The sequence below is a fragment of the Ipomoea nil genome, unplaced genomic scaffold (genome assembly GCF_001879475.1).
Source record: "Ipomoea nil cultivar Tokyo-kokei standard unplaced genomic scaffold, Asagao_1.1 scaffold1026, whole genome shotgun sequence".
NCBI classification, from domain to species: domain Eukaryota; kingdom Viridiplantae; phylum Streptophyta; class Magnoliopsida; order Solanales; family Convolvulaceae; genus Ipomoea; species Ipomoea nil.
Window position 1 is genome coordinate 2,840,712 of NW_017617454.1, and position 21,336 is coordinate 2,862,047.

Here is a 21,336-nt window from a genome sequence, read left to right on the forward strand (position 1 = left end):
GAAAAGAAACGGCATCTGTTTCGCGTCGTTCCGCACCCTTCCGCAAAAAGTAACTCTGTTATTCAGTTTCATTTTGTATACACTGCAGTTTCAGTTCAACACAACTACAGTTTTATTTCGATGTAACTACAGTTTCATTCGATATTTATAGACTCAAATATTTGAAAATGTTATTTAATTTTATTTTATATACACTATAGTTTTATTAAAACACAACTACATGATCAGTTTGATATAATTACAGCTTCATTGTACAACATACACTCAAATATGTGAAATGTTATTCAGTTTCATTTTATATACACTGCAATTTCATTTCACCATAACTACAATATTATTTTGATATAACTTCAGTTTCATTTGATAATATAAAAAGAATACGTGAGGCAGTGTCGGTTTAGATACACTGTAGTGTTAGTTGGTAATTAACATACAAAAAAATGCGCGCTCCTTTAACACTAATGGCGCACCGTTTCTTTACTTAAAGAAACTGCGTTGTTTTGACCGCGGTGCACGTGCACCGCGGTCCACGATATAATGATTGTTTGAGTATGGTATGAGCTTAAAGGGCCTCATACAGTTAGGACATGCTCAGGGCACCTGGTGATCTGACTTAAAAAAAAATAAAATGAATAAGGGTTAAATAGGCCATTCAATTGCACACCAAACTACAATTAGGCCATTGAACTAAAAAAATGCAATTGAGCCACAAAAAAAAAAAAAAAGTGCAATTAAGCCATTGAACAACACAAATGCAATTTAGCCTTATTGAGCCATTGAACAACACAAATGCAATTTAGCCCAAAATAACATGTTTAGGTGATGTAACAAGTTACCAATTTTAAAATTAATTTTTTAAAATATTTTTTAATAATTAATTAATTTAATTAAAAAAAAAAAAGGAACTACCGGCTGGGGGCGAATCATCTCCGGCCGGCTTCGTCTCCATGGCCGGAGACGAACCTCCGTCTCCAGCCATGGAATCAATATATATATATATATATATATATATATATATATATATATATATATATATATTTATATTTATATTTATTATTTTAAAAAATTAATTTTAAAATCAGTAATTTGCTACATCAGGTAAACATGTCATTTTGGGCTAAATTGTATTTTTTTTAAATTCAATGGCCTAATTGTAGTTTGGTGTGCAGTTAAGTAGCTTATTTGACTCTTATTCCAACACCAAAAAAAAAAAAAACAATAATAATAAATTGTAAAAGTAATTTAAGCGTTAAGTCAATAACACAATATACTTCTAATAATCCCCCCTCTCTCCCACCAAATTGTTAATCCCGGGTCGCATTATTATTATTATTATTATTATTATTATTATTACTATTACTATTACTATTACTATTACTATTATTATTATTATTATTAGAGTTCTATTACATAAATTTTAAATTTCTTTTTTTTGAAGGAGAAAGTTTAATTCATTAAATCGGAAGCAAGAAAGTCAACAAGAAAAGCAGGTGGCTCATCCAACCACTCACTGCAACCTGACACAGAAAAGGCCTCCCTAGCAACAGCATGGGCAGCGCAATTCGCAGATCGCTTAACATGACAGAACTGCACATCCTGAATCTCAGATGCCAAGCTCTTTACTTCATCAACTAAATAGCCAAAAACAGAAATAAAAGAATCCGAAGTTAAAGCATCAAAAACAATCTTACAATCAGTTTCCACATCTACAGCACCCAAACCAGTGCCCTTGAGCCAACTCATCGCCTCTCGTACAGAAAGCACCTCTGCCTCCCTAACAGTATACAACCCTGGCACTCTGACATTTTTAGCAGCAAGGAAATTACCACCATCATCCCGCAAGACCCATCCAAACCCCATTGCATTATCCACCTCCCTTAACGCAGCATCAGTATTGAGTTTGAGCCTCCCAAGCACAGGCTTTGCCCAAGAGGTCACGGCATATGGTTGTTTGTTGCCAGCACCAACCTGTAGCTTTTCATTAGCTTCTCTCCAACAATCCAGAAAAGCCAAAGACCTACGCACCATAATAGATAAGTCAAAAACAGCACCCCTCCAAACACTCTCGTTTCTACCGCACCACACACCCCAACATGCCATCACAAACCTAGGCTTAGCAATCAAATCTAAAGTGCCCAGAGCCCAAAAGAACCAGTCACCAAGATGATTACCATCATAGTTGCACACATGAGGCATCCCCAACAAGTTCCAAAGGCGAACCGCCTCCCCGCACTGAACAAAAAGATGCATGGCCGACTCCTGCACCTGCCTGCACATATGACAATCCACCAGGCAAGCAACATTCTTAGATAACAAAATATCACGCATGGGAAGATAGAGGATGCTAACTGCCAACAAAAGCTCTTCACCTTAGGAGGGACCTGCAAGTTCCAAATACTTGCCCATGGGTGGTGACTCGCGTCCACTCGCATAAGTTGCCTGTAACATGATTTGACCGAGTACACACCCTTCTGCTCCCAATGCCAAAACCACTGATCATGAGGTCCCCGGTTACTGACAGGAATATTCAAAATTAAATTAGCATCACGGGTATTGAAAATATCCCTCACACAATCCACATCCCACCCCTTACCGTGTTGTTCCATCAGAGAAGCCACCGGTGCCTCATAAACTGTGTGATGCAACTCCGTTTCCACAAACGGATTCCCATCGTCAGGGAGCCACGGATCCCTACCAATTATAGTCCATTTGCCATCGCCAATGACCCTTCTACAGCCCTCCTTCAAACAGCCTTTAACCTCCAGCATACCCCGCCAAACATAGGATGGGTTACTACCCTCCCTGGCGTCAAAATAGTCACAATCAGGGTAATACCTTGCTTTAAACACACGGGCCACGAGACTTGTGGGATTGGAAACTAACCTCCACGCCTGCTTTCCTAATAATGCTTTATTCATCTCATGTAGACGGCGGAACCCCATTCCACCACATGCTTTCGGCTTTGACAAACCCTCCCATGATCGCCATCTGATCCCACGTTCACCACCCACTCTGCCAGTCCACCAGTATTGATTCAGAATTACCTCCACTTCCTGACACAGGCCCAAGGGGAGCAAAAATACCATCATAGCATAAGCTGGCATTGCTTGCAGGACATTCTTCAGAAGCACCTCCCTCCCAGCTCTAGACAAAAACTTGGCATTCCAAGAACGGACCCTGGTGAGTATTCGGTCCTTCAGGAAACCCAGTATAGCCTTCTTCCTCCTCCCTACTAGGGATGGCAAACCCAAATATTTTCCACTCGTATCACCCTCCTCCACTCCCAGTATATCAACAACCTCATTTCTTCTATTCTGTGGGACATTTGCACTAAAACATGCAGCAGATTTATCATAATTTATATACTGTCCAGAAGCCCTGGCATAGGTGTCAAGAATATACCTCATATGAATGCTTTCATCCTCATTAGCCCGTAGAAAGAGGAAGGAGTCATCTGCAAAAAGGAGATGAGAGATGGATGGTGCCTCTCTAGCAACTGAAACCCCATGCAAACGGCCCGCAGACATGCTTCTCTCAATCATAGCACTCAACCCCTCAGCCACAAAAAGGAACAAATACGGGGATAGCGGGTTCCCCTAACGGAGGCCTCTTCCTGGTATAACTGGCCCCAAATGCCGCTGATCGTGCAAAATATGATACCGTACTGAGGTCACAGATTCCAGCAAAATATCCACCCATCCACCACCAAACCCCATCTTAAGCAACACCGCCCGTAGAAACTCCCACTCCACCTGATCGTAGGCCTTCGACATGTCAAGCTTCAACGCAACGACCCCCTCACGTCCCTGGGACTTACGCTTCAAAAAGTGGTGAACCTCATAGGCAAGCATGATATTATCAGTTATTAAACGCCCCGGGACAAAGGCACTCTGAGCACATTAAATCAACTTATGCAACATGGGCTTTAAACGATTTGCACATACCTTTGCCGCCACCTTATAGATGATGTTACACAAAGCAATCGGCCGCAAATCCTTCATCGTTTCCGGCCTGGCCTTCTTCAGAATCAGAACAACAAGGGTATCATTAGCCCCACGTGGGAGCTTGGCCGTTTCCAAGAAACTTCTACAAAAAGCCGTTACCGCCCCCCCTACAATGTCCCAGAAATACTGGAAAAACCCCAGTCCAAAACCATCAGGATTCGGGGACTTATCCGGGTGCATCTGAAACACCGCAACACGAACCTCCTCCATACTCAACGGGCGCAACAACATAGCATTATCAACCTTAGTCACCTTCGCAGGAATTGCATCAATCACCTCCTGCATCTCTCCATATTCCGGGGTAAATAGTCCAGTATAATAATTCAACATGACATTATCCAACCCCTGTGGATCCTCCACCCAATTCCCATTCTCATCCTGGAGACGTCTAATAGTATTGCGCTGGCGTCTTGCTTTCACAGAATTGTGAAAAAACTTGCTATTGACATCCCCACCTTGATACCAAAACTCCTTAGCGCGCTGTTTCCAGAAATAATGTTGTTGCTCCAACAAAAAAAGCAACTCTCTCTCGACCGCCTCATACTCTCTCAACCCAGGCTCATCACGACGCCCCCTCAACCATTCTAAGCGTTGCTTATTGAACTCAATCTTACGCTGGAAATCCCTATTATAACTCCGCCCCCACCTCTTCAAATCAAGTGCACATGCTTCCGCCCTTGCTAACGTATCCAGGCCAACCGTTCTATCCCAACTTTGCGCAACAATTTCTTTACATGAAACCTCCCGCAACCACAAATTATCAAAACAGAACCTGGCACGCTTGCGGACCCGTGGGAGAATAACCGGTGTAAGAATCAAGGGTAAATGATCACTATAGGGGACAACCAGAGACTGTGCCCGCGCGCCCTGAAACAAACTCAACCACTCCTCATTAGCTAAAATGCGGTCCAACTTCTCCTCGATCATACCGCTCCTGCCCCGTGACTTAACCCAAGTATACTGTGGCCCACCAAACGGAAAATCGTGCAAATCACAGTCTGCAATAGCCTCCCTAAAACCATTTATACACCAAGGAGGATGTGGGGCTCGTCCAATCTTCTCAGACTGATCAAGGAGGTCATTAAAGTCCCCCATCACTAACCACGGTAGAGTTGACCGAGATGACAAGGTGCGCAACAACTGCCATGCCTCCCGCCTACGGTTCCTCTCTGGATACCCATAAATTTTAAATTTCTATTCTCTTATTTTTACTTCTTGGTATGATAAGGATGATAAATTATCTTCATCCTATAAGGTTCAAGAACCATCAAAATTTTTAATAAATGAGTAAAATTTGGGAGTCCAAGTAATATTTTTCTTATTATTATTGATAATATTTTGGATCAGGAGAAGGAGGAAATGAACCCCACAAAATTAATTGTTAACCGGATGGGATGAATATATCAGTATATGACCGCCATTATATTGCCACGAAACACTCATCTTATCTTGCCCAAGCAAAATAAGATCAGAATCGCAAACCCATGCACATCAGCTAATACAATATACTCGCTTGCTAGCAGCAAGTCTGACACTGACACCTTATTAATTAATACTCTCATCACTTCCCATTGTTTAGCAACCAATTAACCTCTTAGCTTCAAGTCCACCAAAATGTTGAGACAATTAAGTACCCCAGTTCCACATCAGAAACCGACCTTGCTTGCAGCCTGGAATCGCATTCGACAACTATATATATATATATATCTCAAACCTTACTTGGGCCCATGCCGGAAGCGTTAACCTCGGCATCGTTATCTCGACGCCTAAGGCTTCAACCACGCTTTCAACATGTTGTCGCTTTGGCCGAGTGGTTAAGGCGTGTGCCTGCTAAGTACATGGGTTTCCCCGTGAGAGTTCGAATCTCTCAGGCGACGTCAAATTGAACAAGAAAAAAAAATCACAGAGAAGAACATTTCTGAATTTTATTATGATGAGTTATCACAACACACAATATATATATATTGACAACGTAACAAATTAAATGGTGTAATATGAAGTGCGAAAACAAAGTACACTCAAATACAGAAATATAACAATAATAATGCAGGGTACAAGTGGTGATATAACCCCTAAAAAATGGATCAGCTCAACAAAATATATAAGGGGAAATGGACTAGTTAGATGGGGGTGAGGAGAGGGTAGGAATGGTGGGAATTGAAGGGATGGTAGTGGGAATATTAGCGGCGGCCGCCGTCAAAGGTGGCAGAGTCAGCTTGGGAGCGGAAGGCAATGTGGGGAGCGGCAAAGATGGCAAAGGTGGCAATGTAGTAGTGGTCACCTTTGGAGCTGATGAAGGCAATGTGGGAAGGGGTGTGTTTGGCAAAGATGGCATTGGAGGCAGTACTGTGGCTGTTGGCAATTGCGGCAGAGATGGGATCGTAGGCAGTGGAGGCGCTGCCGGAATCTGCAACAGGCGGCGAGCCCCGGTGGTGCCGATGCTCGAAAGGGACAATGTTATGATCAATGAAAGGGCAACAACATTGCTCAGAGCTGCAGCCATGATTGTTTTTGCTTAGTTGGTTTAGGCTTCAGAGAGAGAATGTATGTGTATTTGTATAGCTTGTGTTAGAAGAAAGGAAGGATGATATGATAATCTTGATTGATATATGCTCATTTCATCATTTGAGTGGTATATATAGTGGGATTTTCTGATTTTTTTAAAAAAGAAATCAAAAGTTGGATTAGATGTTTTGAAAAGCATGGAGGATCGAAATTCTGTTGTTAGTTGACCAGCCTTCTCCCGGACTGGACTTTCATGAGTAAGCTAGATTCAAAAGATTAATGTTAGTTCAACACACAATGCCACGTTTTAACTAATTAATTAAATTCATTATTTTATTATTTCAATAAATTAAATGGCATCAATTATTTTAATAAATTTTTAAATAAAAAATCTAAAAAAAAAAAACAAACAAACAAACAAACCGGCGCCCACCCTCCTTCATCTCCACCGGAAATGAAGAGCTTCTCTTTGTCCCCCATGATGGGAGACGAAGAGAGCAACCTGAGAGGGTGGAAAGGGGGCGATTATTATTATTAAAAATTATTTTTAAAAAACTAACACATTATTCACGTATGCAGGCAATTGGAAGAAATGAGTGTGTTAACCTGCTATCAGGTGAAATTACGTATATTTGAGGTGTTTTTTTAGTGGTCTAATTACATTTTAAAATTATATTCTGTGATCAATTTGGACCTTATTTATAATATGCATTGCACGGGTAGAATTGAGGACCTTTTTGCTCATTTGATTCTTCTTCTCCACTATACTTAAATTGCAATCAGTCGATGACATAATCACGACGGGCACCGACACTTGTGATGAGACAGACAGTGCAACCCAGTCCTCTAAACATTTTTAAGTTCTTCTTTTTGAAAAGTTGATAGGCAGTCATGGAAGAAAAAGACCAAAATTGGTCGATTTGGAGCAACTGGAAGAGATAAGATGAGGATGAACAGAATGTAGAGTTGAGGAGGAGCTGAAAGCTGTAGAAGAATGAAGAATGGGTGTTTAGGGTTTCGATCACACGGCCACACGGGTGGGTTGTAGGTTTATAGGATGGGGTGTTGGGTCGGACTGAATTTGGGACAAATTTATATTGGGCTAGATTTTAATATTAGAGTAGTCCAGATTATTATAATCGGCTTAATTAAATATTAGACGTGGTTATTTATTTTTAAACATTTCTAACTTGAGCCTTAACATATAATATTTTGTAAATTCTTTTTTACTAGGATTAAGATTACTATTTTATACATCTAATTAAGATTTGTAAAATATTTATTTTGTAATAATTTGTATTTAATCATGGTTAAATTTCAATTATTTATAGCAATAATTATATATATGTTGTGCATCTCAATAACGATGTGGTGTTATATTTTTTCAAATTCATATATAATGATTAATGACTATCAACAAAACTACAAAAGTTAAGGACAAACAATAAAGTATGTTGGTCTGTTACGTTACTAATGAATTCTAATTTTAATCATGGACAACTTTATGTGATTTAATTTTTTTAGAGTTAGTAGTCTAAAATGACTTAAAATTTTGGTTTATAGTGATTAAAATCGTCATGGTAGTAAATCTAGGGGTGTAAAAGTGGGCCGAAGCCCGCGGGTTAGCCCGCACCCACCCTACGATGGGGCAGGTTAGGGCCGCGAGAAATTAGGCTCGCGAAAATGCGGGCCTAACGGGCATGGCCCGGGAGGGCCAGAGCCCACGCGGGTTGCGAGCCGGCCCGCGGTCCAGGCCATATTTAAAAAATAAATAAATAAAATATATATATAATATCTTAATTCTTAGGCAGTGTGTAGATCTGAGGGAGAAATTCAATAATTCAATAATCTTTCGCCAATTCTTAATTCAATAATTTCTATAGTACGTAGTTCTTCAGTTCTCCCATCTCCATCCGCCTCCAACTCTATCAAACAATTACTAAAACCAAATCATCAATTCATACATATTTATGAATTACTAAATCGCCTCCAAGTCCAGCAAACATACATATTTATATATGTATTATACACAGACGGGAACGGTAGAGGGAAAATCTGAAGCCGAGAGAGAAATAGAGTATGCTGTTGAACCCTAGCTTTGATCACCCTTCTACAGTTCTGCTCAACGCGCGGTATCGATTCGGGAGATTTGGGCAAGGTTTATGGATTTTATGAAAGTTTCCGGTGCATTGAGGTGTATCATACACCATGAGGATGCGAAAGAATTATCAATAAATAGTGTCATATTTCAAGCGGTTTTAACATTTTATATACTATTTAACGTTTTCTTTTTTAAATTTAAGTGATGGCCCGCAGGTCAACTTGCGAGACCCGCAAGCTTGCATGGGGCGGGCTTGGGCTATATAGTTCCAAGCCTCCGAGCTTCGCGGACCGGCGCACAAAAGCCCACCAAATAAAAAGCCCGCGGTGGGACGGGCCGGCCTGCATTGACACCCCTAAGTAAATCTATGAATGTTGAGTACAAAAAAGTATTTAATAATTTATAATTTTAAATTCAAATTAGATTATTAGTTGTTTGTTTCTTGTGTGTGCTATTTTAATTTACAATAAATATAAATTGAAAATAATTATTTAGATTTAAAATTTTCTTTGGGTCATGGCATATAGTGTAATAAATACATTTAAGTTTTATGGAATTTTAATATTTATATATGTAAAAAAAATACTATACGTTATTTATAATATTTTTATAATTTTATACTAATTATTTATGCTTTAATTTTATATATTTTTTAAAATATTACCGTACTGCCCGTGCAACACACATGTGACATTCTAGATTTTAGTGGATACCACTAAACCATAATTTTAAATTGTATGACTCTATTTATAATAGTATTTTCATTCTTTTTAAATGTAATATATTACATATTTATAATAAAAACCTATAATTATTTATATTAATTAAATTTCCAAAAATATATATACTTCAAAAATATCATAATTATTCATTTTATTTTTTTAGTTATATGTTGTATTAAACTTTTAATATAGTTTTAATTACTCAACTTATTGTTTAGCAGCCAATATTAAAATTACTATTTTTTTTTTTAAGAGGAGGGGACACCGTACCCTAACTAGTCTAGTCTGTGAAGAGAACGCCTCTGCGACACCCCAAGAATGTGTTCATTCAATTCACCAACCCAATCTTTCACTCTCATTCCGCATTCATGACGAGTGGTTGTGTAACTATGAGAGTGAAAGATTGGGTTGGTGAAATTTACTCTCACTTCCCATTGTTTAGCAGCCAACCTCTCAACTTGAAGTCCAGCAAAATGTTGAAGTGCCCCGGGTCTCCTCAGTTCCACATCACAAAGCGATCCACCTTGCTGGAATAGACTTCGAAAACTATATAGCTCAAGCCTTAGCTTAATTAGCTTGGTCCCATGCCTGACCAAGACCTTGAAGAGCAGACTAACCTCGGCCTCGTCAGCTCCAGACCTAAGTCATTCCACCCACGCCTTCAATAGTTTGTCGCTTTGGCCGAGTGGTTAAGGCGTGTGCCTGCTAAATACATGGGGTTTCCCCGCGAGAGTTTGAATCCCTCAGGCGACGTCAAGTTTACTACTTACTGTTTTGCATCTGGGTACACTTGGTTTCTTCTTAATTATTCTATCAAAATTAAATCTTAATTAAAAAAAATTGCATTGCATATATATATATATGAACAAAAAAAGTTTTAAAACACAAAAATAGAAATCATTTCAAGTAAAGGTGACTAGCCAAAGAAAATTTTATTATGACGAGTGAAAACCTGGTGTAGAGTTCATGTTTTCATTTTGATAAGTAAAGGGAGATGATATTGAGGGGGTGTTTGGTTCAAGGAATTTTGGATTACCTCCTAGAAGGTAATATGAGATTTTGAGAATGTAAGATTACTTTGTGTGTTTGGTTTGAATAATGTAATATAATATTACCTTGTTTGGTTCAGGATTATATTTCAGGTTATATGGATTAATTTACAATAATACCCTCAAAATATATATATATATATATATATATATATATATATATATATTATGTGTGTTTTTTTATTTATATATCTATGAATGTATATCAAAACTTAAATATTAAAAAAATGAAATATATAAATATACACATATGTATATTTAATTATATAAACATATACTAATTTTATTATTATTATTATTATTATTATTATTATTATTATTATTATTATTATTATTATTATATAAAGATTAGTTAACAAGGATAAAGTTGGAATAATTCAAGATAATCTAAAATTACCTACAAAAAATGGGGGTAATCACATTACCTTGAAACATTACCGACATATCATTACCTTGTAATCTCATAACTTGAACCAAACAAGGTAATATAACATTACCAGACTCAAATGACCTGAACCAAACGCCCCCCTGAATGTAATCATAGTAATAAAAAAAAAAATATATGCAATTAAGTAGACAATGGTGAGAACGTGATTATAGTAATATATAGCTAGATAGATAAATATGTTTTTCATTTAGGAATCCGTTTTTTAAAGTTTATTATTTAGAGAAGAGAAAAATATGCTAAAACATATTTTTTTTATTTTTTATTCTCCAATTTTCTAATTTTTTTGAAAATAAAAAAATTGAAGAAAATTTTCAAAAGATTAGAAAAATTCTTCAATTAGTATACACCGGACACCGCTCCAAACGTCCCGATACGGTTGATGAAACGTACAAAGTGAGATGGAATTGAAGTCCATGATTGTCTGTATACAACTGGACACAGCATGAAACTCTGGTTTGTAAATGAAGGGAGAGGGGGGTGGACCCACAAGTACAAAACCATATCTTGAGTGGGATTTAGTGTGATAGTAAAGGAAGGATGGAAATAATGTAAACAAAATATTACTTGGACTTTTAAATTTTATTCTCGATTTTTAATCTTTTTTATAAATTTTGAATGTAATTAATTTTTGTAAACTCAAAACATGAAAATGTTTTAGTTATACTTATCATATTAATAATTACTCTGTATAATTGATGGAATAAAATTTAAAACTCAAAAAGGGTGAAAGAAAGAGATGACTGATGAGGGACAACATTAGATAAAAGGACAAATGGCATACACAAGTCTATTCATTAGTCACTACACAGCCAGCTAAACTATGTCTATGTTCAAGAGCTATCAAACCTACCCAAATACGGAATATATATTTAATATGAGTTCTAGTCTCAAATTTTATTTATTGAATTTCACCGGTTGATCTGATGTGGATTTCAATACAAATATTTATATCAAAATTTTGTAAATGAGTAATAAATAGAAGCACACTAGTTAAGTCTTTCTAGACTCACTTTGAGAGTGATGACTATGTGAGAGAACATCTATGCTATACAATTCAATAAGTCTTAGAAATGTTCTTATATAAATAGTAGTGCAAACCTACTTTTCAAATTCATATAGGACAAAAGCTTCATACAAATCTTTCCACCTTCATTTTTAAACTTTAATGGGTTTACTTTGAGAATCAATTCCTCATTCACGTATTATCTGTTTTGAGAGTATAATATATTCCAATCTCTTCGTCCCACTACGAAGAACCCGAATCTACTTTAACTCGGCTCAAATCAGAATTGGACCCTACTAATAATTATATCACAAAACAACCACTTAAAATATCATTTTATATTATTTTTCCATTGGACCCTAACATTCAAATTCTAATAATACAACTTTAAAATCAACATAATAATAGCATAATTAAACTTTTAAAAATATTAAATATTACATTGTATAGTTATACTTATATTTTTAGTCAAACTAATTCTGAGCTCAAAAACTCAAGTACGTTTTTCTGTTTCAACAACTATTACTTTCTTTGCTAATTCAGATGTCAAAAATTTAATTGGTAAATTTGTTAAATTAATAATAGTTCGTGCATCACGGGACGATTACTGGTATATATATATATATATATATATATATATATATATATATATATATATATACAAAAGAATCTATAGTACTCATGTTGGGATTAAACTTCTCATCCTGCAGGCTGCAGCTCAGCAGCTGGCGATCCTGATTCCTGATAGACAGACATTATTTGGAGAGTTACTTGATTGCATAGTAGAGTTACTCCATAGTTGTGTTTGATAAGAATTGTGAAAATAATTTAGTTTAACATTATTCAAAGGAAAGTATAAATTACTGAAAGCAAAATATATGGCACTCGTTAATAAAAACAACCCAAACCTGGGGCTTCAATTCCTGGCCTGCTTCGAATTCACCAGAAAAAGGGCAAAAGGCTTAGCTTTCTTCTCCTATCTTGTACTGTACTACTTTTTTACCTTAATTCTTTCCTTTTTCCCACCACAGAAAAATATTCCGACCCTGCCTTTTAGTTTGTACAGAATATCAAAGCTCACAATGTCCCAACCAACCAAAACCCTTTGTAGTTTGTACAGAAATCAAAGCTCACAATGTCCTAAACCAACCAAAACCCATACTCCTTTAGCTACCCACTCATCCTGTCAGTTGTCTTCACTCTGGACGGTAAAGCTTTAATGGTTTATTATTTGGTTGGACGTAGTTGAAATTCATTTTTTACTTTATTTCATGACAATACAAATTATAGTATTTTTTGAACATATCTTAAGGTAGGAAGCACCTTTAGGCATCATTGGGTTGGTCCAATTAAGAGACAAAGTGCTGATCAGATTAGTTTTTTCGTACGAGATGAGGTTCAAACTTTTGACCCTCTTAAAAGGTGAGAGTGAGAGTGCACGGCCACTCACACCAATCAAGTTGGTTTACAATTACAACTGAAGTTCATATATTTAAATTAAAGGTTGGAGCCAAGGAAGTAGTGGTAAGAAGGCGGGCGGTGGTTGAATACTATAGAACATATAACCATTAATGTGCAATTCAACTATCAGTTTAATTGAGATGGAGCAGATGCTTTAATTAATACTACGTCTTTCTTTCTCAAAACTTGTGCCAGTCTGAGAGCAAGGCCACTGGATCTGTGAACACTGAACACAAATCGATCAATGGCCAACTAAGGGCGTGTCTAGGGTTTATTGCCCTAATTATGGCAAAATTTAATGCCGCCAGCCACCTCAGTCCAGTCCTCACTCACTCCCATAATCACTCTATTTTTGGAAACAAAGCCTTCTCATCCTTTCTACATATAGTAGTAACTCGTAAGTAGTTGTCCCCGTTTTGTATCCCGGTTAATTCTGTGTTCCCTCGTTCATCCTGTCGGAAAAAATGGCAAGAGACAAGATTCAGATCAGGAAAATCGACAACGTCACGGCGAGGCAGGTCACTTTCTCCAAGAGAAGAAGAGGCCTTTTCAAGAAAGCCGAGGAACTCTCTGTTCTTTGCGATGCTGACGTCGCTCTCATCGTCTTCTCTTCTTCTGCCAAGCTCTTTCACTATTCTAACTCCAGGTCCTCTCTCTCTTCACACCCTAGCTTTGATATATACATACATAAATGTAGAATAGTTGTAAGAAGTGAAAATAGAATCTGAGTTTTTTAATTTTGGACCATTACAATAATTATGCTCACTGTTTGCTGCTGTGTTTGGTATTGAATTAAGTTTTTAGTGTAAAATGGCAATCATCATAAGAAAACTATCTCTTTTGATTTTATGAAGCATGAGGGAAATACTTGAAAAACGTAATCTCCACTCCAAGAACCTTCAGAAAATGGGGCTGCAGCCATCTGTTGAATTGCAGGTACATGTATCATTCTTTAATTTCTCCATTGCTTCATGCTTTGTGTTTGTCTCTTTATGGATTTAGAGAGTTTGGTATTACCATTTTCTTTCTTCTTTTTTTTTTTTCAACATCAAATTGATCTAGTGCTCTTGCTGGTACTTTTTTTTTTCTTTCTGAAGATCAAACTTAATTTGTGCAGCTGGTAGAGAATAGTAACCATTCCAGATCGAGCAAGGAAATTGCTGAGAAAACCCAACGGCTAAGGTGCGTTAGTTTGTGTACTCTTGGCTAAATTTCCGGGCCCGATGCATACTAAGATCAAGATGTAGTCTTGGCTATATATGAACAGGCAAATGAGGGGAGAGGAGCTTCAAGAATTGAGTATTGAAGAGTTGCAGCAGTTGGAGAGGTCCCTTCAAATAGGTTTGGACCATGTTATCAACAAAAAGGTTTAATTTGTGCTACCCGTTGATATTATGGTTATGATCAATCTTATATATATATATATATATATATATATATATATATATATATATATATATATGGTCTATTATATTTTTCACAAACATTTGTTTTTTTGACTAATTTGTCAGGGTGAAAAGATTATGAAGGAAATAAACCAGCTTCAAGAAAAGGTCCATCTGGAACCTAACAATCTCTCAATTTCCATTAACTAATTTGTATTCAGAAACAAACACTGTCAATGATCCTATACCAGTGTTTCAAAAATTGCAGGGAGTGCATTTAATGGAAGAAAATGAACGATTAAGACAGCAGGTATGGGGTCTATATAATAGAATGTACAAATTAAACTTACATTTTCCCACATAACAGGGAACTCAAAATCAGTTGTTGTGTGATATAATGTGAAGGTGGTAGAGACATCAAAAGGTCAGAGATCGATGGCAGTGGCTCCCCGGGATTCAGAGAACCTGTTGAACGAGGAAGGCGGCCTGTCCTCTGAGTCTGTCACTAATGCCTGCAAGTATCCTGGCACCCCACAAGATTATTATGAAGATTGCTCTGATACTTCTCTTAAGTTGGGGTAAACTCCTTTGTTACCACACATTTAATACAAATATAAATTATACCTTTTTTTTTTCTTTTTCTTGCATACTACTTTGCTGGTATCTGCATCTCGTTGGATGAAATTAAGTTCAAACTCTCAATCTTATATGCTTAAACGACTCAAACGTACTCTACCTTTCGTCTCTTTAAATTTGAGTCAATACAAATGGTCGTTAGAGCTCGATAGTATATGAACTTGTTAATTGGCTGTCATCCTTTTCTTCTTTCTTAAAGTCCATTCATTATGGCAGGTTGCCCTACACAGGCTGAATGGAGAATCCTAACCACTGGCTAAAGAGTCTTCTAACTTTTTTTTTTTTTTTGGGTACTCTGATGAGAACAAGGGATCGTTAACTGTACTATTTATAATTGCAGTAATTATATATGTATTAAGTACTTATATATTTTCCTAGTGTTACGTTGATACTAATGTTTCAAATTAGGATACATTGCATGCATGTGATATGCCATATGCCTACTCACGTTATGTTTGTATCCCTTTCTCCTCGTTTTATGTATAATGTATGTACATGCCAGCTCGTACATGTACAGCAATTTGAGCACCAATATGCTTTTTCATCCCATCTACATATTCACCTTAATTTGTCTAGCGTGTATTGGAATTTTTTTTATTTATTTTTTGATAATAGGTGGTGGTGGGACTGAGGGTACAATATGGTTTTAAATTTTGTATTAGTTTAGAGTTCGAGATAAATGTTAGTTTATATACAAATAATTATGGGAGTTAACCTATCATCGGTTACAAAGAGATTACTCCATGTTAAATATGGGAATCAGTCATTATTGTGTGGATCATAAATAAATGTACATTATTTGTATACATAAAGTACATTATTTGATTATTGAAAATACATTATTTTGTAAATAATATACTTTTCGTATATTAAAAATGTATCTTGTATTTAAAAAAAATACATTGTTTTTTTTTTATAATGTATTGATGTATATTCAGTACACAAATAATGTACTTTTAATATATTAAAATTAAAATTAAAATGTATAATTTTTTTATAATCCACATAACACTGTGTAAACTATAGTCCATATAATCATTTGCCGATGGGAACAGTTTAGGCCTATTTTGGCTTTAGTCCAATCGTTATGTTGTGGAACCGTGTCCACCTTGCAAGGTGGACACAAGGTGGACACAGTTCTGTGTTCATAATTACTGAATTATATGTTCATAATTATAAAGCTATATATTCATAATTTTTGAACTTCATATTCATAATTATTGAACTCTATATTCACAATTACAGATGTTCTTAATTACTGAACTATATGTTCATAATTATAAAGCTATATATTCATAATTTTTGAACTTCATATCCACACTTATTGAATCTCTATATTCATAATTACATAACTATATGTTCATAATTAATTAATTATAGAACTATATGTTCATAATTTTTGAACTATATATTCATAATTATGAACAGTTTTGGAACTGTGTCCACGATTTCCCAACATAATTTGCCGGCTTTAGTCTATTTAGGAAAATGTTTGCTTACACCATGGACCGTTCACCTTACAAGGTGGACTGACTCAAGGTTATATCGAAGGTTCATTTTTAGTACACTAAATATTCATTTTTAATATATTGAATGTTAAATTTTAGATATATATACCATCTAAAACTGAACATTCAGTACATTAAAAATAAACTTTCAGCATACTAAAATTAAACGGTCTACCCTCTACAATATAATTTACCCAATGGATTTACTCTTGAGTTTTGGGGTTGAGACTGAGAGAAAATCTACCATTGTTTTCAGCATAGTTCAACCAAAGATGAAGATGAAATGATTTAAAAAAACAAGAATCCATCCAAAATTCCAAATACAAACACATAAGTTATAAAGCCAGTGGTCTATGCCTGCTTGGCCTTGCGGAGAGCTTTCTTCCTTTGTCCAAGCATGTAGCCATACATGTGAGGGCTGCCTGCAATGGACAACACAAAATCACTCACTAAATGAATCCAGATAAGATTGCAATTGCTTGCTTAGATGAATATGAATGAATAAAGCTCATGCCTGGAACATAGATGGCCAACACAACAAATGCCATGTAGTAGTAGTCGAAAGAAAAGTTCCATTTGTTGGGCATCCAAAATGAATACTTTCCCGATTCCTGCAAATAAAATACCATTGTAAGAATCCATAAAAATATCGATCACCCAAAAAACTGTGAAGGGAGGGAGCGAGGTTAGTTTTTCTTGCAAATTGCAAATTGCAATTTAACGTTTAACATAATTTGACCCAATACAACTATACAAGAGAAAGTGATTTCAATTTTACCATGAGGTAAGGAAGAGCCTTGTATATTAAACCAACTTCACTTGTAATGCCGGTAGGATATAGCAAGATGAAGGAGCTATACCTGAATTTATTAAACGATAATGATTTTAAAAAATCCAAACTGAATATGCCGTGACTGATACTGTATATATAACAAATGTGATAGACTTTGTACCTAAGCCACAAGAGCCCTGAAGGTCCACGGCCAAATGCCTCCTTTGTGCCAAAGAATGAATACCGGATAATCTAAAGTTTATGCACAAACAAGATGGTCTTTAAAACGAATTTATACTTGATGAGAAGCATGTTTTGCCAGAAATTCATCATTTGCATACATTAAACTTAGGGCATACTCAACTGAAAAATGCTCCCCTCACTATCCTCACAGTTTAAGAGAATTCTCCATTTTATCATTTTTACGTAAATAGGGAAACTGTTCATATTTTCTGCTTTTATTTGTTTCCCTAAAAGGAGATCCAATCACAACAAATATAACGTGCACACTCTATCCTTCAACATCAAAGTTGATGTTTTCAGTGAGAACATCATTGCATAACTCGAAAAATCCAAAGCAAAGGAGACTGATGTTTAAGAATAAATTAACCTAGGCAGCTTATAAACCGGCAAGTCTTACCTCTGTGATAGACCAACTAATGACTAGAGAACTAACAAATACATGGGTCCGAATCTGCGACCAGCAAAGCATTCTATTAGTACCAACTTCACGGATAACAGGAGGCACAAATTAAACAAAAAACATCAAATATCAACCTCACCTCAGGAAAGCTATACAAAATCCCCCAAGTAACATATAATCTCGATCCTATCTGTGGCAGTGTTGCTGAAATAGGAGATCTCACAAGTCCTATACAAGAAAGACAGAGGAGATAGAGAAAGGAGAGAAGTTAATTATAGTTAAGTAGTTCGACTTTGAAGGTCTCTCTCAATAAAAAGATTATAGCTCTGACTTGTGAACTCACCTACTAGACCATGAAGTATCTGTTCCATGATTATTTTTGGACAAAAATAGGACCCCAATGTCAGTTTTCCATGATGAAAGAATTTCAAAATAATAAATGATAACAAATAAAAAGACAGGCTGCACACAATGACTGATAAAGTATGTATCTTTACCTAAACTTAAAAATCAATTACCTAGGACTATTCTTAAATCGCAGAAACAATTGCCCAGATTCCTAATATATACGAAGTAATTGCATTTGCTAGGCTGCTTAACTGATTGAAAGCATACATTTAAGCAGCCATATCCTTGAATATTAAAGAAACTACTATCCAAATTTCAGCATTCGATTGAACAGTAGTATTAACAAAGTCGGAAAGTCGTGGAATTACCTCCAATACGGCGGCGGATTGAGCTAAAAGCAGAGGCTTTTCGACGGCTTGGTAGACATTTTCGTGCCCAGACTCCATTAGAGTCTTCACAGCAAGATAAAACACCTGAACCCTGAGATCCCAATCACCAAAATCAAAAATTTTCTACAGAAAAAAAAAAATGGAAGAAAATACAGATCTGAGAATGGGTATTGAACTTGCCATCCTACAAACACAACCCAATTGTAAAGGGCGAGGTAGAAGCGCCTCAAGCCTGAAAAAACTCCACCCGCCATCGAAGAAGGCGTGCTTGAAATTGAAACCTCAGCTCAGTTGAGATGAGCGGAAGAAACGAAGAAATATGAATTGGGTGTTTGCAATTTCTAATTAAATAATATCGGAGTATTTAATTTGTAGGTGAACGGATCACCAACTCGCCATCTGTCACTCCATCTTTCCAACGATCAACTGCACGGAAGACGAACTATATCTGTTCTCGTTATCTCGTATATGCCAAATAAAAGACAAAGCACAACGACATCGTACCATTCCCAATTACTCCTCGATGTAATAGGGATTGTTTTTTTTTTTTTTGTTTTTTTTTTTATTGCAACTTACTCTATTACGTAATATAGTATCTGTTATAACTATTCTCTTAATCTACTGAAGCACAAAGAGTTGATATTGCCTTCACTTTATAAGGAGTTAAACTTTAGTGTCATTAGACCACAAGGTCTTGGAAGTAGAGATTGTTTTTAGTATAGTTTTAAAATGTATAAATTTTATATATTTAATGTCATATATTGGTGACAGGTCATTTTTAGTTCTTTTTATCAAAACATATCCATTTAGTTTTAGTATTATTGTTACACGATCATTTTTTTTTTGTCTTTCATCAACAAAATTGTTAAAATGGCATTAAATACAATGACATTTTATTTATTTTTCTTCTCCAACAAATTATTACTTATACGTAGGGATGACCACGGTTTGGTTTGAATTGAACCGAATACTATAACAATCGAATTAATAGTTTCCGGTTATGATTCAGATCTATAACCCAATATTTGAGTTTCAGTTTATTAAAATTATGAATCGAAATTCGAAAAAAAACTGGATCTTAAACCGTGAACCGATGGTTCCGGATTCGATTCGCGATTTTGAACCGTCCTTATTTTAAAATTTTATTATTTTTAAATAGCTAAATTTAACAATAAATGTATTTTAATTTTTTCAGTTCAGAACATGAACCGGCCGTTCCGGTTCACGATTTTAATAAACTCTAAATATTAGATTTCAATTCTAAATTGTAATTGAAATATTTCAATTTGACTGCTATAGTGTCTATTTGGTTTGAACCAAATCGTAGTCATAACTTATTGGAGAATAAAAACAAATGAAATATTTATTTTAAAGGTAAATATGTTCACTCAATATTTCGAGGAGGGGGGGGGGGGGGGAGGGGATTATCCACTTAAATAATTCAGAGAGAAAAGTGATACTCCGCATAAGTATATAACTCAAGAGAAAAAAAAATACTATTTTCCCTAAATTTTATTATTTGAGTCAGGCACTAAAATAAGGCACAATAGGTATTACTATAAAAGGTTAAAAATATAAGGAAATTGTTAGACTATAGTAGCATTATTTGTTTTCAAATTTAAAATTAACAAAAGTTGCTTTCAACAAAAAAAAAATAAAAAAAAAATAAAAAAAAAATAACACAAGTTGGTGTGCAACTTTTTTTTTTTCTCACCTTTGATCATCTTGTTATGTTTTTATCTCAATCGTGAAAAAGGAATAAAATTGTAATTCTTCACACCACTCTTAATTAAATGGAGAAAAATTAACTTTTTACCTTTAATCCGACGCTAAACCACCTAACATAATCCCAATTTCTCGCATGCATGTTTTTAGTGTGAGGACGTAGAAAAAGAACAACGCAATTTTTTTTTGAAAATTCATCAACTCTAAAAGCGTTTCACTTATATAATAAATTTGAATGTTTTTATCTCAAACATGACACACTAATTACATGACACCACCATTTCATCCCAAATGGCTCAATTAAAGGCAAAGCTAATCTTCAGGTGGAATACTTGTGCCATGATCTCAATCAAAATCTCTCCATGTGCTTAGATTTGTGGTTGTATGTTAGGCAGAGGTTTATAAAGGTCAAGTTTAGCACCCAATAATTAAGAAATTGTTGGACGGAGACGGGTAAAGGACTAAGTTCAGTACCCAGTGTCTCGAAAAATGTGATGACAGTACAGTTTATAAGGAAATAAAGTTGTCACCATTTGTTCTCACCGCTTCCAATAGCTATAACTATAGCTTTTGGGGTACTGGTAAGCGACTTGTCCTCACCACTTCCATTAGCTATAACTATAACTTTTGGCGTACT

At 35.7% G+C, this 21,336-nt stretch overlaps 3 protein-coding genes and 2 non-coding genes across 5 annotated transcripts; 4 read left to right on the forward strand and 1 right to left on the reverse strand.

Moving 5' to 3' along the window:
• The first annotated feature begins 5,800 nt into the window (after positions 1-5,800).
• Positions 5,801-5,881, forward strand: TRNAS-GCU. Its single transcript has one exon. It is a non-coding gene; the product is annotated as a tRNA-Ser (tRNA).
• A 91-nt stretch (positions 5,882-5,972) lies between these two features.
• On the forward strand, positions 5,973-15,071 carry LOC109180149 (uncharacterized PE-PGRS family protein PE_PGRS24-like). The gene is made up of 2 exons (XM_019329621.1): positions 5,973-6,554; positions 15,061-15,071. Exon 1 carries the CDS (start codon positions 6,152-6,154, stop codon positions 6,521-6,523), a length of 372 nt encoding a protein of 123 aa, XP_019185166.1. The 5' UTR covers positions 5,973-6,151; the 3' UTR covers positions 6,524-6,554; positions 15,061-15,071.
• On the forward strand, positions 10,004-10,085 carry TRNAS-GCU. Its single transcript has one exon. It is a non-coding gene; the product is annotated as a tRNA-Ser (tRNA).
• Positions 13,466-15,679, forward strand: LOC109180147 (MADS-box protein JOINTLESS-like). The gene is made up of 8 exons (XM_019329619.1): positions 13,466-13,939; positions 14,148-14,229; positions 14,411-14,475; positions 14,561-14,660; positions 14,805-14,846; positions 14,947-14,988; positions 15,084-15,256; positions 15,531-15,679. The coding sequence occupies exons 1-8, from the start codon at positions 13,758-13,760 to the stop codon at positions 15,547-15,549; spliced, it is 705 nt and encodes a 234-aa protein (XP_019185164.1). The 5' UTR covers positions 13,466-13,757; the 3' UTR covers positions 15,550-15,679.
• A 1,297-nt stretch (positions 15,680-16,976) lies between these two features.
• Positions 16,977-19,423, reverse strand: LOC109180148 (very-long-chain (3R)-3-hydroxyacyl-CoA dehydratase PASTICCINO 2). Its single transcript, XM_019329620.1, has 9 exons — positions 19,155-19,423; positions 18,954-19,065; positions 18,581-18,599; positions 18,377-18,465; positions 18,235-18,288; positions 17,776-17,846; positions 17,601-17,682; positions 17,337-17,433; positions 16,977-17,244 (listed from the first exon to the last, which is right to left on the reverse strand). The coding sequence occupies exons 1-9, from the start codon at positions 19,226-19,228 to the stop codon at positions 17,174-17,176; spliced, it is 669 nt and encodes a 222-aa protein (XP_019185165.1). The 5' UTR covers positions 19,229-19,423; the 3' UTR covers positions 16,977-17,173.
• Between the last annotated feature and the right edge of the window lie 1,913 nt (positions 19,424-21,336).